The sequence below is a fragment of the Phoxinus phoxinus genome (assembly GCF_949152265.1).
Source record: "Phoxinus phoxinus genome assembly, chromosome: 25".
Classification (NCBI taxonomy): Eukaryota; Metazoa; Chordata; class Actinopteri; order Cypriniformes; family Leuciscidae; genus Phoxinus; species Phoxinus phoxinus.
Window position 1 is genome coordinate 17,772,115 of NC_136900.1, and position 18,954 is coordinate 17,791,068.

The 18,954-nt window shown below is 36.1% G+C and overlaps 4 protein-coding genes across 4 annotated transcripts; 2 read left to right on the forward strand and 2 right to left on the reverse strand.

Annotated features, from left to right (window-relative positions):
- Positions 1–27: 27 nt before the first annotated feature.
- On the reverse strand, positions 28–8,598 carry edc3 (enhancer of mRNA decapping 3 homolog). The gene is made up of 7 exons (XM_079604463.1): positions 8,454–8,598; positions 8,040–8,212; positions 7,505–7,794; positions 6,233–6,577; positions 6,008–6,161; positions 5,708–5,925; positions 28–2,940 (listed from the first exon to the last, which is right to left on the reverse strand). Exons 2-7 carry the CDS (start codon positions 8,201–8,203, stop codon positions 2,606–2,608), a joined length of 1,506 nt encoding a protein of 501 aa, XP_079460589.1. The 5' UTR covers positions 8,204–8,212; positions 8,454–8,598; the 3' UTR covers positions 28–2,605.
- Positions 8,599–9,878: 1,280 nt separating this feature from the next.
- On the forward strand, positions 9,879–12,222 carry kxd1 (KxDL motif containing 1). Its single transcript, XM_079604465.1, has 5 exons — positions 9,879–10,117; positions 10,192–10,293; positions 10,378–10,530; positions 10,784–10,830; positions 11,350–12,222. The coding sequence occupies exons 1-5, from the start codon at positions 10,068–10,070 to the stop codon at positions 11,604–11,606; spliced, it is 609 nt and encodes a 202-aa protein (XP_079460591.1). The 5' UTR covers positions 9,879–10,067; the 3' UTR covers positions 11,607–12,222.
- ergic2 (ERGIC and golgi 2) lies at positions 12,134–17,314 on the forward strand. Its single transcript, XM_079604464.1, has 14 exons — positions 12,134–12,304; positions 12,556–12,701; positions 13,296–13,404; positions 13,496–13,542; positions 13,624–13,691; positions 13,767–13,807; positions 13,965–14,066; positions 14,527–14,622; positions 14,802–14,857; positions 15,099–15,197; positions 15,598–15,695; positions 15,882–16,044; positions 16,119–16,198; positions 16,283–17,314. The coding sequence occupies exons 2-14, from the start codon at positions 12,596–12,598 to the stop codon at positions 16,346–16,348; spliced, it is 1,131 nt and encodes a 376-aa protein (XP_079460590.1). The 5' UTR covers positions 12,134–12,304; positions 12,556–12,595; the 3' UTR covers positions 16,349–17,314.
- Positions 17,143–18,865, reverse strand: LOC306994125 (uncharacterized protein). Its single transcript, XM_079604466.1, has 3 exons — positions 18,628–18,865; positions 18,465–18,534; positions 17,143–18,381 (listed from the first exon to the last, which is right to left on the reverse strand). The coding sequence occupies exons 1-3, from the start codon at positions 18,753–18,755 to the stop codon at positions 18,109–18,111; spliced, it is 471 nt and encodes a 156-aa protein (XP_079460592.1). The 5' UTR covers positions 18,756–18,865; the 3' UTR covers positions 17,143–18,108.
- Positions 18,866–18,954: the final 89 nt, after the last annotated feature.

Sequence of the window (18,954 nt, forward strand, 5' to 3'; positions counted from 1 at the left end):
AAAAAAAAAAAGGCAACTACAACGAGATATAAAGCGTTTTTTCCATTCTCTTTATTTTTTCAGTCCTTACACTTCAAAAGTTGACAGTATTAAGCATGTAAGGTTTCCAGTGATATCAGAATTATGCTGCACAGATATGTCACTAATTCACAATGAATGGTAATGATGTTGTTGTCTAACCCAGTTTACTGAATTTGTGTTGCCTTATACAACAGGTGCAGAGATAAATGATAACATTACGCAACGCTAACAACCTTGATCTCAGGTTTTTGTAAAGAAAAAGGCATAAGAATGGAAAAAAGAATGGAAAGTAGCTTTCAACTTTTGATACTGAACAAAACCTCTCGGAACCTTCAGACACGTATTCAATTATGTCATTGTGACAAATGTGGGGGTGCCACACAAATGAGCATCACCAGATAACAAAACGTTTTCAAAAATCTTTTAAATTGCTCAACAGAATTTGGTCATAGTTTTTAGAAGCAAACTCCTACAGAGGAATGATTTATATCAAACTGCATTTTAACATACATCTAAGGTATCAAATATTCAATTGAATATTACAACAACAAAAAAACCTGTACAGCAGTAATATTTTTCAAGCTCAAGTAACAAGTCGTAAAGACCAGTAAGTGATTTTTGCCACCATTTTTAAGCTTTTTGTGCTGGATTTGCTCAGTAACTGCCGTATGATTAGACATATGTTCTCCTATCTGCAATCATCCAATATAAGATTTATATAAGAACTTAACTTTCCTGTGTTCTCAAAACATGGACAGTGCAATCTCTTTAGCATCATTAACTTATTAACGCTTTCAACAATTGCCTTTTTTCATTCAATCTTTGCTTTTCAGCCCAATGGTTTACCAACAGCCACCAGAGGCCGCACCAATGACCTTACAGACACAAACATCAACAGAAAAAGCTAATAGGAAAGCCAAAATTCACATTTAATGTTTTCTTCTCAGGACTGAGAATAGCTGATGAGTAAGGTCTGATGGTTTCTAGTTTAACTAAATACTTATGACAAGAAAATTAGACATCTGGGGTGGTCAACTTTAGAGATTTCACCCCTAGATTGTACATAGATTCACCAAAAAAAAAAAGAAGAAAAAAAAAGAAAAAGGAGCAATGACCATTATGCCTAAACCATGAATGTGGCTTATGAACAGAAAACAAAGATAAAAGTTATACAGCAGAAGGAAAAAATCCTCTAAATTAAATGTGGGAGAAGGAAGAAACAAAATATTCAAATTCAGAAGACATAAGAATAACGCTTAAACGAAAAAAAAGAAAAAGTAAAAAAGAAGTCTTATAAAAGCAGTACGTCATTACTGGCGTCACCTGTGAAACAATTTTAAGTTCATTATTGTTGCATATGGATCCTGAATAGTAAGTGCCTCTTATTTTAACTCTGAAGGCATACGGTAATCTGCAGGTACAAACAAAAATCTCTTTGTCTTTATCAGTGCTTTTGAAAAACTCATCATTCATTACCCAAAAGTACCGAGTGAGCAGCACACACTGACTTTCTGCTCTGTAATGGGTTTGTGCACACAATAATATAACCTATAATGGAATCACAAATCGATTTCAGAAAGCAGGTTTATTGCAACACATGGAGCATCTCTCTTAATAAAAGACCCTTGTTTGATGTAACCAAACAAGCAATACCGACTCCATCTGAAACCCATTTAAAACAGGATCTAATGAGCTGCTTATTTTTTTTGAGCACTAAGAACGGAAACAAAAAGGAAATGAGGTAAAGCACAGCAATAGAATATAAGCATAAGAAAATTGGTGGTATTGGCCAATGACTGCTTAAAATGGTCAGTAATGGTCCAAAGTCAACCATTTTGACAAACAGTTTTTTTTAGTACACTTAGCTTACCATTCAAGTGTGCAACATTTTATCACTGATAAGAACCCAGTAAATCTGTCATATTTACAGCTCATTGGGCTTGGTCAACAAAGCAAATAACGCTTTGAAACGAGATTTTTGCAAGCAATAAACTTCCTTAATCTCAGTGCCCTAACATTGACTTGAATCAATCTGGCACAAAAAGAAAAAAAGGGCAAAAAAAAGGCAAAACCCTCATCTAATGCACATTTTTCAATGAAAAAATATGAAAGTTGGTCGAAATCAGCACATCCGACTGTAAACTAAAAGCAAATTCTTCTATTTGAGATGCTGAAAGTAAATAAGATTCAAACATGCCATAAGACCAATTAAGTTGCATTAGGTTTGAGCCAGTTTTGATGTTTTTGTGGAATATCTGCATCATTTATTAATGGCTTATGAAAGTTGTTTCATCTAAAAAGATCAGCCTTGCATATTAAAGCGGCTGTGTGGAAGATTATTGTAAGAACATGAAGCAGACGGTGAGTATACTGATATTGGTTCCACTTTTAGCATATCAGGTTTGTCATAAGAGCTGGTATCGTTTTCCATCACTTCCCTTTGATGGGAATCATCACAGAAGTAGAGAAGAATTTGAAAAAAAAACAAGAAAAAAATACGAGACTGAGAAGTTCCAGTTCTGCTGCAACATTCGTAAAATCTTTAAGGCAGGTTCAGTGAGCCTCGACAGTGAAGGTCAATGGCTTATTCGGAGTGCAGCGGGATGACGAATTTACATCCAAAGGGGGAGTGGTATTTGATCCCCACTTCTTGGAATACCTGTCGGGGAATGCCGATGTCACATAGGTAGACTCGGCCGGCGCCCTCGGACAGAGGCAGTGGGAGGCCCAGAGAAAGTGACCATTTGGCTTCTACGGCGTGCGCCTGTCCACTTACTGGAGGGTCGATGCTCAAGACGGGGGCTCTGTTCTGGTTGGCCCAGTCGGCGGCGGCCTTGTACCAGGGCTGGTCCCTCAAGAATCCGTTTTCGTGCGAGTCCAGGCAGTTTATGACAAGGTCAACTGGCGTCTCAGGCAAGTCTGAGGGCGAAATGACATTTGTTTTAAATGAGTGGATGATTAGACCAAAGGTTACTAATGTAGTTTAACTCTTAACACAAAGTCATTTCTAAATAATATCATCATTGGTTTTCATAGGGGTTCTGGTATATTATGTAAGGAGGGTGGGTGGATGCAAAGTAAACGTGTTTTTGCAATTCAGTGTGGAAGTTTCCAAGACCTCCAAGCCCATCTAAACAAAGCATTCAGGTGGGTGTGTTAAGAACGTATGTGAGATACAGAAACCATGCTAAAGGTTTCATGCACCAAATGTGTGTTGATGGAAACAGATCTTTGAGTTAAAAATACCTGGTGAACCAATCACAAATGTTCAGATCTGGTATGAATGAAGAGATGGATTTGGGTCTCTGATTTAGTTGATAAAGCCCAATGCTGCTATTTAATGTTGTTCATATTCTTTCATTTGATTAGGGATGCCCTGGATAATACTGTCTTGATAATACATTAAGCTAAATATTATTTCCATTGTATGGCTGATAACCATTAAATAGACTATTTAAATTATATACTATGGATGCAACGATACCACAAAGGAATGTGAGCTTGACACGCTCGCTATGTTTGAATTTAGGCTTTTATTCACATATTGACATTCATTGACTGATTCATACAGCTGTGGTAAACGGAAGCTCAAGCATGTTCGCTTGACGTGCGAGAACAAATAAGGTTAATGAGGTTCATTATGGTGTTACGCAGCACGTTTGAGCTTCAACAAGAACCAATGAGGTTCATTCTTGTGTTATGCAGCACGTTTGAGCTTCTGTAAGTACCAATGAGGTTCATTCTCGTGTTACGCAGCACGTTTGAGCTTCAACAAGAACCAATGAGGTTCATTCTCGTGTTACGCAGCACGTTTGAGCTTCAACAAGAACCAATGAGGTTCATTCTCGTGTTACGCAGCACGTTTGAGCTTCTGTAAGTACCAATGAGGTTCATTCTCGTGTTACGCAGCACGTTTGAGCTTCAACAAGAACCATTGAGGTTCATTCTCGTGTTACGCAGCACGTTTGAGCTTCTGTAATAACCAATGAGGTTCATTCTCGTGTCATGCAGCACGTTTGAGCTTCAACAAGAACCAATGAGGTTCATTCTCGTGTTACGCAGCACGTTTGAGCTTCTGTAAGAACCAATGAGGTTCATTCTCGTGTTACGCAGCACGTTTGAGCTTCTGTAAGAACCAATGAGGTTCATTCTCGTGTTACGCAGCACGTTTGAGCTTCTGTAAGAACCAATGAGGTTCATTCTCGTGTTACGCAGCACGTTTGAGCTTCTGTAAGAACCAATGAGGTTCATTCTCGTGTTACGCAGCACGTTTGAGCTTCTGTAATAACCAATGAGGTTCATTCTCGTGTTACGCAGCACGTTTGAGCTTCCTCAAGAACCAATGAGGTTCATTCTCGTGTTACGCAGCACGTTTGAGCTTCTGTAAGAACCAATGAGGTTCATTCTCGTGTTACGCAGCACGTTTGAGCTTCCTCAAGAACCAATGAGGTTCATTCTCGTGTTACGCAGCACGTTTGAGCTTCTGTAAGAACCAATGAGGTTCATTCTCGTGTTACGCAGCACGTTTGAGCTTCTGTAAGAACCAATGAGGTTAATTCTCGTGTTACGCAGCACGTTTGAGCTTCTGTAATAACCAATGAGGTTCATTCTCGTGTTACGCAGCACGTTTGAGCTTCCTCAAGAACCAATGAGGTTCATTCACGTGTTACGCAGCACGTTTGAGCTTCCTCAAGAACCAATGAGGTTCATTCTTGTGTTACGCAGAACGTTTGAGCTTCTGTAAGAACCAATGAGGTTCATTCTCGTGTTACGCAGCACGTTTGAGCTTCTGTAAGAACCAATGAGGTTCATTCTCGTGTTACGCAGCACGTTTGAGCTTCTGTAAGAACCAATGAGGTTCATTCTCGTGTTACGCAGCACGTTTGAGCTTCTGTAATAACCAATGAGGTTCATTCTCGTGTTACGCAGCACGTTTGAGCTTCCTCAAGAACCAATGAGGTTCATTCTCGTGTTACGCAGCACGTTTGAGCTTCCTCAAGAACCAATGAGGTTCATTCGCGTGTTACGCAGCACGTTTGAGCTTCCTCAAGAACCAATGAGGTTCATTCTCGTGTTACGCAGCACGTTTGAGCTTCGGCAAGAACCAATAAGGTTAATTGAAGCCACCTGCTCGAAGTAAAGTTATGCAATCTATATGGTTTACTAATGTTTTGAGAAGTTACAAAACAAAACGTGGCGCATAAGAATCATGTGTATACTGTTTACACGTGTGTCGGCAGCACTTTTTCATACAAATACTTGGCATAATTTGGTCTCTAACTGAAACAAATATGCTTGTATTTTGCTAGTTGAGACATTTTCAACGATTAATGAAACAAGTCTGTTATGTAGGCTACTATGGTTTTTACGGATCATATTTTCATGTAAAGCAGTTATTTTTCCACAATATAAAAGTAGAGCACTTCTAATATTTCAGCAAATAAAAAGCACTTATTAAGTGATGGTCATATTTCCTATATTCACTGTAAACCCACTGTTCAGCAAGTGGTTGTTAAGTAACATAACTTAGTATAGCCCCCCTGCTTTGGATTTAAGAGGTTAAGATTAACCGATTAATTGATCAACAATTTAAACAACGATCGATAAGAGGATTATGCAAAATGACATCACTAATATACACCTACACGTTATACATGCATGCTTATTAAATGTAGATGCAACACACCTTTCACATTAGAAACCAGTTTGCCTCCCGTCTTCCCAAAAAGTGCAAGCTCACTGGTGATGGCCTCCAACATCTTGACAAAATTTGGCAGGAAAAGGATGACCTCCACTTCATGGTTGGCCAAGTGACGGCCACAGCTGATGCCCTGAGCGCCCTGGACATGTGGTCCACACAGCAGGGCCACTGTGGGCCGTTGATGCACATTCTTTGGAGTAAGTCTACGAGAAAAAACAGACAAATGATAACCAGACTCTCTGAAGATATTTCTGACAATGCAATTCCCGTTCAAGCCCAACAAACCTGTTCGGGCCTCCAAGTAACGTGAGGGCCATCTGACTCGCACATACGCCCGTCATCTCAAGCCTGCGCTCCAGAGAGAGACCGTGACTTTCTGCTGCAGCTAACAAACGCTTGTGCAAATCGAAAGAGATGCTGGGTACCACCAGCCCTGAGTCTGAGAGAAATAGCATGAATTAAGATAAAGTAAGCAAAATTATTTAATGGTTCATGAGGTCAGATTCGTACCAGTGCTATACTCTTTCGTTCCATTCTGTGGAACTGTGATCTGTCTGTAGACGACAGGTTTGGCCTCCAGGATGTTCTCGTCATGCCGGTATCGTGATGGTGTTTGCTCTCCAGGTGTCCCTCGAGATCTCGCACCATTGCCTCGCCGTTCTGACGAATCGATCTGTGAGAACACAGCAGCCTTGTCGAACAGCGCCAGGTTCCCCTCAAAATCAAAGTCCTCATCGAGAACATCGTCTATACTGTCTCCAAAACATTCATCGTCTTTGTTCTTCATATGACCTCCGTTCTTCAGGCCATTCTTTTTCGGTGTGGCCTGATTTGGACCTTTGCAACTAGATGACCCTAGAAACAAAGAAGTTAAAGTGGGAATTTGTTATTTTCATATACCGGTGTGTGTGTGTGTGTGTGTGTGTGTATATATATATATAAATAATTAGTATTGTAATTTAAAATTCGTAAATATATAAACTGTATTTAAATTAAATATATTTTTCTCAATATTTTACAAAGAAATATAACTATAGTACAATTTGTAATATACAATTTTGTTATTGTGTTATTTTATTCACCGTTATTTTACTTTTTAATAATAATAATATAAATACGTTATTAAAATGTTATTATTATATATCAATACGGTTATTTAATACACACACGTATATATACACAGACACACAATTTAAACCTTTTGGCTAAATACAAAATATTTTTTATTTTAGCAATTGCAATTTTTATTCTCACACACACACACACACACATGCACATATTACATGTGTGTGTGTGTATACTGTATAAATATGTATAATATATATATATATATATATATAGCTACAGTACTGTGAAAAGTTTTAGTTTTGCGTTTAAAACAGCTTTTGTCCAGGTACACTTGCGCATAAGTTTTGAGGTATCTATGCAGGAAGGTTTCTTCAAGCATCTTGGAGACGTTGCCACAGTTCTTCTAGATTTAGTTTGTCTCCGTTTTTTTCTGTTTCTTCATGTAATCACAGACAGACTCAACGATGGTGAGATCAGATCTCCGTGTGGAGCATTAGAAATCTCACTATATTATTACAATTAATGGCACAAGGAATGTTTGGAAATGTAAAATAATATTTTCTACTGACACACTACAGTAAAAGATATAAACAAATGGCTCAAACCTTTTTGGGGAGAAAATACTAACTTGCCAAAGACTTCTGCACAGTACTGTATTTATATAGTTAAAATCTGAAAGATTTGCTTCAAAACCCAATGACAGATGAGACTCACAGGAGTTGTGTCTTCGTCTAAAGCCTTTACTTTGGCCAGCCATGTCCATTTGACGTTCACCGTAACTCTTGGAGTAGTGTGGCACCGGGGATACCCCTCCTTCCTGCAATTTGGGTTCAGTTTTGTTAGGTACCGTCACTGGAGTGCTGTTGACTAGGGCACCACCACCCTTGTCCTTGCGTCCGCCATGCGGCGTCAATGTGGAATTGGAGTCTGGACCATTCTGCTTCGGGACTTCAGCGAAGCTCTTACGGATCTCAAGGATTTTGAGATCTTTAATGTCCATGGCACTGTGTGGATTAGAAAGGTGTACTCGTGTAATACAGTAACTAATTGTGTTTGGTATTCAAATTCTGATAATCCAGTATTAAAATCTGTATTAAGAACTGTACTTTAAAGTACATATATGGACGTGTAAGAATGTAGAATGTGTCCACTGAGACAAGACTGCCTACCTTAAAAACATCTTTGAACTTCATAAAGGATCAAAAACAGACACTACAATGTCAGGCATAGCATAGGTTTTATTATTTACCTGAAAGTGACCTCAGGAACAGTGCATTTGACTCCATTGTGGAAGGGATGTCTGAGAGAGATGGTCTGGCTGGTCTGATCTACTGAAGATACTTCTCCTTGATACACTCCTAGTGTTGCTCCACAGTGGACTGAAACAAGACTGCCAATCCAGTCTGATGCCATTCCGACCAGCTGAAATTAGATTGAAAAAGACGTTTGTTATTCTTTATGAGTTTTTATTTTATTTTTTATCAAAACACAATTCTTAAAAACGGGTAATGTGGGAATACATTCATATGAAAGGATAAATCAAGTATCGAATGTTAGATGAGAAGATGCTAATGTTAGCCAGCTACATGTACAGGACGCAACGGCTTTATAAGCTACTTTTTTCGTCGTCGGTTTTATAAAACTAGTAAAATGACTTCATCACCTGTTATCACGAGCAAATCCTTTAAATAATACGGGTAACTGTTATATCGTGATAGATTTTTGATGAACTCTTGTGAAGAGCTCGACTGCGCTAACGGCTTCTTCTTTGACGATTCACTATGAGTTTTGAATCTGTTTACTGCCACTTACCGGACAACCGCCAAAGTACATTGAGTTGCATGCTGTGGCATAAACGTAAAAAAATCGTACAATAAGCAATTATTAATATTAATTCATATTTATAATCTTGTTTTATAAATCCTAATTATTATTGAATTATATTATTGCATTATTTGATTTATATAATATTTTTGTATCATTAAATAATAGCATTTTATAATTAATAATTAAACGATAATTATCTATTATAATTACATTCATATTATTATTAAATTAAACAATATTCGCCACCAGGGGCTTTTGTTTATATTTTAAGGGAAGAAATATGGAATATATATATATATATATATATATATATATATATATATATATATATATATATATATATATATATATATATATATATATATATATATATATATATATATATATATATATATATATATTAGATAAGCCTTTGAATCTGACACAACCATCTTTTTGTTAGTTATGGGTGACATTTAGAGAAGCAAGCTAGAGTTTCCTGTTAAGGTCAAAGACAGAAGAGGAACCAGCATATGTCTGGTAGAAACATATCATGCAAAGAACATTGAAGAATTCACAGTGACATTTCCCACAAGCTCCAACAGAACTTGAGATGCCTTCAGGACTATCTGAGCGGTGACAGCACAGTGTTTGTTTGGACACAAATATGTGTGTGAAGGTGAACTGAAGCAGGACTTGGCCAGAGGCAGAAGCTCTTGTACATGATCTGATTTGAAGTGTTATTGCACTGTGCTTTCTTATGGTGTATAGATTCAATTATTTTTATATTACATTTCAAAGGTGCTTGAACGATTTATCCTCTTCGTGTGACATAATTTTACCTGGAATAGTCATTATAAATTATTATTTAATATTAAATATGAATAAAATGTATTGAAATGTTAATTATTAATAATTATTAAATTATAATTATTACATATTAATTATATTACATATGTATACACACACTACAAAAAGGTGGCTGTGTAAACTGTGATAATTTTACCTGAAATATATATACATACATTTGTCATTGTAGAACGGTAAGATTATGAATTTAAACGCTTTATAATATAAAATGAATAAATGACAGATTTCATGTAGCATGGAATTTTAATTAGACCACAAAAAATATAATTTGGACACTACGTAATGACAACAATAATGTTGAAAAATAACTAATTCGTGTGTTAAACAGGCATGATTGTTTGTTGTTTAATAAAAAATATAAAACAAAATTATTCAACCATTTAAAATAAATCAGCTAACCGCTCTTTCTGGGGAGCCAATCTACGCTTAGAAAATCTCCGAGATCCCGCCTCCCACATTACCCCACTCTCATGTGATCATGTGACATACCACAACAAAAATGTCTGCCTGCCTTTCGCTGCGATAAATTGTTTAATCGTTTCACAAATATATCAAAAGGGTGTGTGCATTTGCGTCAAAACTACTGCGAAGCTGGCATCAAATGAAGACTTTTTTTAAACCAACCGAGTCAGATAGTGAATATTTTACCACGTAAGTGGCTGTACTTGTTGTACTGTACTAGTTTGGTTCATTAGTAACGCTAATATCTTGTGTTTTGTGAAAAGCGTCATCATGGAGCCCACCGCATCGGGGATATTCTGTAACAGGATGCTCAGCATGGTGAACTCTGAGGATGTGAACGCCATCATTCAAGCTCAGAGACATATGTGGGTTTCCCTATCTAGTGAGTGACCTACCTAGGCAGAATTTTGTACTAGGTTTTTAACCTGATTTTGCTGCATGTCTTCCAGGCTGGACCGGTTTGAGAAGACCAATGAGATGCTGATCAACTTCAATGGGCTGTCCAATGTGCGCCTACAACAGATGAATGAACACTTTCTAATGCACACCCGTACATTAATAGAGATGAAGAAAGACTTGGACAGCATCTTCAGACGAATAAGGTATTATATCCACTAACTATATGGTAAATTAGGGTAATGTTGGATCTGATGTGCACATTTCTTTACATCACAGGCAAGCTTATGATAACATTAATACATTCTAGTTGGATTACCCTGATAAAATGTGGGGCACATTGTTGAAGTTGAAAGTGCAAACAATGTCTGAAATATATTATTTTACATATGTTTAATAATAATAGTACAACGTATGGTGTAACAATCCATTTCCTAACATGATGTTGTGTTTCCTCAGGACTTTAAAAGGCAAGGTTGGAAAACAATATCCAGAGGCCTTTAGCAGTAAGTTATTATGCATTATTTTATATTGTGATACACTACGATTAAAACTGTGGCGATAATTTGTTTCTAGATAAATATGTCATGGAATTTAACCAACGCATGTATGATATTAAAAAAGTAAATAAAGAAGTAAAACACAAAAACTAAGTCAATAGATTTTTGTCCATGTTAAATGTTTTTATGTCTAGAAAAACACTCATGTTCAATCTTAAATCTTATCATTAATTTTTTTTGCAATAATTTAGCATTATTTCTTTAATTTACAGCTAAATGATGACAAAATAATCTTAAGAAATACAGAAATGAACACATTCACAATTCAATATAAAATATTTACTGATATATATATATATATATAATAAAAACACCAATGTACATTATTTACTGTTTTTACTGTATTTTTTATCTTTTTAAGTACCCCAAGCATTTGAATGGTATATAATATACATATTTAGTGCATTTCTAATTTTGTACCAGTCTTGGTGGTGTTGTATAATCAAACCATTTTGTTTCCAAAAGACATCAATGAATGTTCCAACCTGGAGGATGATGATGATGAGTTTGACCCCATCCCTCCCAGTGTGGCCACCACCATCACTACCACTGCAACGTCCGAACAGAGCACAGAGTCATGTGACACAAGCCCTGATGTCATATCACCCACCATTAGCTGCTGTTCTGAAGACCCCTCTCAAGAGAACACCGGCACACCAACCTCCGACAGTCATGAACCGGCAGTGTTACGGGACGAGGGTCCCGATTCAGCTGACATTTAAATTTATAATATGGTGTTTACTACATCCAGATGCCACTTAATGATGCAAGTCTACAGCTTAATGTTTACTGTGTAAAATTGTGTTACTAATTTGGTGTTATTTTCAGTTTCCCGTTTTCTGTTACAACTTTACATATATTTAAATGACTACTGTGGTAATAGCCTAGAAAATGAATGCAAACAATTTTTTGCAGATAAAACAATTCCAAAGATGATTATGATACAATTAAATACAGACATGTTTACCAGGTGTTGTGTAATATTTCATGTTCAAAACCGTAACAGTTTTTATTTAGTATGATTTTTTTTTTACTCAGAAATGCATGCCATGAATAAAAGCTTTGTAACCGTGACTGTCAGATTTTATTTTAATTAGACTCTGTTTGCTTGGATTTTTCTCTAAATTCGGAATAGTCTACTAATCTTACTATCTATTTACTAAAACATAACGATAGAAATGGTACTAGTTGTAAGCAAGCTAGTATTTTATTCCGAATTTTTTATTATTATTATTACAGTAAAATGACTACATATCCCATAATTCACCAGACCGGATGCTCGCGACTTCCAAACATCAGCGTCCCTCTCTGAGTCCTCTACGTGTCTGTCCGTTATTTCACTAAACGCTCAATGTAAAATATTATTTAGTTAAATACTGTATTTATAAAAACAATGTGCCACTTAAAATAGCTTTTCGAGGTAAGTAGAGAACGAACTAATTAAAATGGCAAGCCAGACAAGTGCACGGCTAGCAGTGGCTAACACATAGAGAACTGAGATAAACGAGCCTTCACATACAAATGGTTGAAATAAATTCACTTTAAAACAATGTTTACAATCTTATATGTATTTAAACGTTTCGCATATTTAGCATTGTATGCTAATACCGTAGAAAGTTATAATTACTGCTCATAAATGTGCAATTCTTGATGTCAATTGATGAATTGCAGCCTAAATTCATGAGGAAGATTACAGCTAACTGCTGTGACGATGAGGAGACTGAACAAAAAGAAAGCCCTGAACTTTGTGAAGGAGTTAGATGCTTTCCCCAAGGTTCCTGAGAGTTATGTGGAGACAACAGCCAGTGGAGGAACTGGTGAGATGAGCTGAGATTTCATTTGTTCAAATGATGTTTGGTTTAAAGAGACTATATAAATACACGTGTGTGTGTGTGTATGTATGTATCAGTGTTATTTAATTGTTTGTATAAGTAGTAGTAGTAGTATAGTATAGTTAGTACAATTTAAATACTGTTAGTTTTTATTTTGAATAAAATAAATATTTTGAATGAGTTCTTAACTTGTTTTAAAGGTTGTATATATAGTTTTAATTACTTCTTTTTTTTTAGTTTTATTTATTTTAGTACGTCAAGTTAAACTAAATCATTGTCAAATAGCTGAAATAAAATATGTTTATTTAACATTAGTTCATGTTTATTTTAAGTAAAGTATTGTTTTTATTTTTTGTTAAGTATTATAACCTTGGTGTATTAGATGGGGATGGAAAGCTGGATGGATAGATAGATAGATAGATAGATAGATAGATAGATAGATAGATAGATAGATAGATAGATAGATAGATAGATAGATAGATAGATGCTTTTTTCCTTTCTGACTGTTCTCAAATATTACTGCTGTGATGCTGAATTGAAACATCATAAATCAAATAAAATTGTTTTTTTTCCTCCCAGTGTCTGTGTTGGCCTTCACGGCGATGGCACTCTTGGCCTTCTTTGAGTTCTTTGTGTATCGGGACACATGGATGAAGTACGAGTATGAAGTGGATAAAGATTTTACTAGGTGACTTTAACATAACAGTAAATTGTTATTTTGTATCTGCATATAACCTAGATATGCATTAAAAACACTAACATTTGATTTCATCTTGCAGCAAACTACGAATTAATATTGATATCACAGTTGCCATGAGGTGCCAATGTAAGTAAATCTTTCTATAGTCATGTGATGTATGACTTGCAGCATAAATTTGTCAATAATCTTTAGAATTTTTTGTTTCAGTTGTTGGTGCAGATGTGTTGGATCTCGCTGAGACGATGGTGGCATCTGACGGCCTGCTGTATGAACCCGTGAGTATCTGAATGTTACTTATGTCCTAGTATATTTTATAGCGGTGCCGTAACATGTTTATGACTCTTTCGCAGGTTGTTTTTGACCTTTCTCCCCAGCAGAGAATCTGGCACAGGTACATTTCTTTTCATTTGTTTATACCGATTACGTTTTCAACCTCCAAAGTGGTTCCTGTCACCTGTGACCTTAGGACACAATTGTAATGTCAATATTTATCAATGTAAAGATGTACTGTAATTATAAAAAATTAAAATCCTTTTTGTGCCCCTCAGAACACTTTTGCTCATTCAGAACCGTCTGCGTGAGGAACATTCACTCCAGGATGTTCTGTTCAAGAATGTCATGAAAGGTGCCCCCACTGCTCTCCCACCCAGGTCAGAACACATGACACCTGTACGAGAGCGTATTACACCACATGTCAAACGTAAAGTCGGCATGAAACGGAAGTTTTGATAGTCTTTTATTTCCTATTGTGACATATATATGTCGGCTTCTCGAACTAGAAAAAAATGTGGGCCGGGGTTTGATTTGTCCATCGGGAATTGACTGGATAGTTGTGGTTTGGTATTGGTCAATCTTATGTGAGTGACAGGTTGTCCCGCCCTCTCGCCAGTAAACACATCATCAGAGAAAAGAGATGACCCTGAAAGAGGGAGGGGAAGTTATTTTAAATAAAGAAGGCACATGAATAATAAAATGTGCACGGATTTATAATAAATCCGTATAATAAATGTAAAATAATGCAATATTCATACAATGAATGACAATAGAATTGTCTATTTTGATTTCACAGTGACTTTAAGGAATATGTGATTTTTTTTGTTGACCGTATAGGGAAGATGACCCCACACAGCCTCTAAATTCCTGCCGGATTCATGGACACCTCTATGTTAATAAAGTAGCAGGAAATTTCCACATCACTGTTGGCAAGTATGTTTCGTTTCATTCTGGGTTTTTTTTCATTCTGAGTTGTTTTTAAGTCCTGCACACTTACTTTTAGTTCAAATGCATGTCAGTTGAAGAGTCCATTTGATCGTTGATGTAGTCAGATTATGTACATCTTTAAATGAGACTGAACTGCATATATTCTTATTTCATGTTGATTTCAGGGCCATCCCACACCCTCGAGGTCACGCTCATCTGGCGGCCCTGGTCAGCCATGAGAGTAAGCTGAAGAGCTTCTTCAGACCTTAACTTTTTTTAACGTTTGTTCATATGCATGTTTTGGAAGTGGGTTTTGGTGCTGCAGATATTTTCTGAATGGCTCATTCTATGGAAAACGTATCCGGTGCTTTTGCATCCAGACTAGAAGGCAACATCTGGTCCACTAAAAAAAGAAAAAGGTACCTTAAGATTTATGTCCAAAAGGTCAGTTCGCTAATAAGGAGGACTGTTTTATTTTTCAGCATACAACTTCTCCCATCGGATAGACCATCTGTCTTTTGGAGAGGAAATACCAGGCATATTAAATCCACTAGATGGCACAGAAAAAGTGTCCGCAGATCGTAAGTGATTGTAACATTTATCAAAAATGTATATGTAAATGATGACAAAATATTTTATTTAAAATAAATATTTTTGCATTTTTCTAATTCAATTACATTTTTATTCAAATTATATTATCAGCATATATATATATATATATATATATATATATATATATAAACTTATTATATTAGCATAAATACAAGTATTTATATGAATGACTTTATAAATAATATTTATAATTTATATTAATTTATCATTTAAAAATATATAATATAAAAATGATAGGGGTCCAAAAGTCAGAAAATTTTTGCATTTTTCATATTCAGTATATATTTTTTTACTTAAAAATTATATTATCAGCTTGAAAATTTAAGTGAAAGTTACATTTCTGATTACCCTTTTTTGTTTTTTTGCTAGATAATCAGATGTTCCAGTACTTTATTACCATTGTGCCCACAAAACTGCAGACGTACAAGTTGTCAGCGGACACACACCAGTATTCAGTCACTGAACGGGTACAGACGGCTTCAAAATGTCAAAATATATATTCATAACCATCTGTTGTTTTAATTAAAGTTGCAAATCAAATTGACACGATTTGCTACATTTTACAAAGTTGAATTTTAAATTTTAAGTGCATAGTGTATGCATGATTGGAAAGGATGTTCACTGATGCCACATTTGGACCCTCTTTCCTTTAGGAGCGAGTGATAAACCACGCAGCGGGGAGTCATGGGGTTTCTGGGATCTTTATGAAGTATGACATCAGCTCTCTGATGGTAAAGGTGACAGAGCAGCACATGCCCCTGTGGCAGTTCCTCGTGCGCCTCTGTGGCATCGTAGGAGGCATTTTCTCAACAACAGGTAAATGGAAAGATGTCTGCTAATCAGAAATCTCTCATTTGAAATGATTCAATGGTTGTGATTTGTTTCTGCAGGTATGTTACATGGTCTGGTTGGCTCCTGCGTAGACGTGGTCTGCTGTCGTTTTAAACTAGGCGTTTACAAGCCAAAGACTGTAAGTAGTAGCTGGGTTTTGTATGCAGCGTTTTTTAAATGTTTTGGAACTTGAGCATTGAGTCTTGTTGTCTTTTGTGTTTAGATGAGTGGTTTTGATGGCCACATGAACAGCCTGACGCCACTTCTTTCTGAGAACACCGAACACTAGCTGGGCTCTTACCACATTTAAAGATCAACTCAGTCACTATTCAATCTGAAACACAAAGATTCATTTAATACATGATATTAAGGTTGACTGTCATGTGTCATTTGTGTTACTGTAAAGAGCTAACTGCACTGACACAATAAACATTACACAGGTATGAATTCATAAATGAGCAGTTTCCCTAGAAAATTTTGATTGGTGCAAAAATCAATGAATTTAAATTAATGGAAAGCTTTTTTTAAAGTGCGTGTTTTTGCATAAAATGATTATTGCATAAAAGCTTGTTTGTTATTGCACTCATGAAAACATATTCTATTTGTATTAAAATGTTTCTAAATGCAGGCATTTAAATTATAATTTGATCGTCTTCGATTGCATGAAATACTCCTTTTAAAAAGTGCAGATCTGACTATCAGACAATTTAGTCTTAGGCGAAGTGGCTTTTAATACAATCTTAAAATATGAACTGACGTAGCATCAGACACATTTCAGACACGACCCATTCATGACAGTATTAGCATCTGGCTGGGATGCTTGTCATGATTGTCCCCAGCCAGAGCCGAGATCTCCACCTCAGGACGGATTGATTATTTTCTATTCATATGCTTTTTAAGAGATTGTGTTTGATATTGAAGGAGTGTGAAATAATTTAAAGCATATTGAACATCCTTTTCTGATGTACTAAATCATCTCCCACTTTATATTTGCATGATTATAAATCACACTGTTGATGGAGATTCTTGAGCCAAAGCCTTTTCTAGTTCGATTAGGCTCCCTGCTGTTATGATTAAATCAGAAATGAATTTGAAGTCTGGAGACAAATTACAGTCACGTATAACATCCTGTTGGTGTATTTTGCTTAGTTTATGAATTTTAAGATGACATTCCCCAGGATTGGGATGTTTTCTTCCCTATTATTCAGTGTGTCTTCTGAATGTCCAAATAAAAACACTTTCTTATGCACCTGCACACCTGTGATATCTGTTTTTGAGTGCCGCCACCGTCTGTTGTCGTCTCCTGAGCAGCAAAATTAAATCTAGACTTCATAGTTTGTCCTCGGAAACTTACATTAGGCGCCTCTTGAAGGACGTAAAGCCTGAGGTTAGTTGGGTTTTTATTCAAATGAATAAATAAACAATTTATTCTTGCATGTAATTAAACATTCTCATTTGCTTTCTTACCCAAAGGATCAAAGAAAGTGCAAGTGTGTAAATGACAATTACCAGAGAAACTGGTTTAGAAATGACCTTTGTTCAAGCATCAACCTTGTTACCAGCAGATCACATACAAATCATAACTAGATTGCAATAAAAACAAAAGAACATTTTGTGAAAAGAGATAATAAAAAGTAATTTACTCACTTTAATGTCATTCCAAACCCAAATTAATTTCTTTGTTCTGGGCATTGTGGGCAACACAAAGGAGAACTTTTGAAGAATGTTCAACTGTTTTCTACACAATAATACTTTGTTAGTTCATCATAATTAATTAAAAAGCTGTCAAGCTCCAAAAAGTATCATTAAAGTGGTTATGACAACTCATTTGAACTACTTTTATGTAACGTTTTGAAAGTTGAAAGCTCCAGTCTCTGCTTGCTGTAACTGCATGGAAAAGAGCAACCGGGACATTCTTCAAATTATCTTCTTTTAAGTCCCACACAAGAAAGCAAGCCAGACATGAGAGTAAATGATTAAGTAGCATATCTCTTCAAATATTTGGTAAAATTATCTGTAACAAAACTTTTGTGTGACTTTAGGCTTAAATTATGTGAAAAAAATCTCTCGAACAAGCTCAAGAGCCTCATCATCCGCGCCAGGCTTCTCTGAAGTTCCTGAAGCATCAGGAGAAGATTTTAAATGGCTGTCTGGTTTTGTACTGGTACTTTCTTCCATGCAGTGTCCATATGGCACAGTCTCCTGCTCGGCAATGTTTGAAACATATGTCCTGTCCTGAACATCTGAGTCAGACGTGTCTTCATCTGTCTCTGGAATGAGCATTACCTCCTCCGGGGCCTGCATTGCATCTCTAGCACATGCCTATGATTTAGAGAAATAATAATAGGTATGTGTCATGTCATGTGCCATAAATAATTCATTTATAAGAGTCAAAATCATTTTACCTTATCATCCTTCAAAATGCTGAGCGCTGTTTCCACGAGCTCCCTCTCGTTCATCCAGTACGTGACGACACTGAGAAAGACATCGTTGGGCGAATTTTCTTTCATAAAACGTCCGTTCACATTATTATTAATAATACGTGATAGTTCTTAAAGGTGTTTCTACCTCCGTCTCTTCTTCGCTCTCCGTTTTGAGGTTTTATGTGATTTCTTCTTTTCCACTTCTTTATCTTTACAGCATTTAACGTCAGATTTCACCATCCAGAGTGGAAGATTTCGGGGCTTTTCGGACATTATGTAGTTATGGATTCATTACTAGTAACGTTACCTAACCAGCCAAGAAATATTATTTTTAAATTCTTCATTGACTGTTTTTAAGATAACGAATGTTTTGTGTGCCACCTAGTGGTCTGGAGAACAATATAAGGTTATTTCACAAGAAAAGTTTTCTAATATTTTTTTATAATAACTGTAAACCATGTGTAAAACGTGA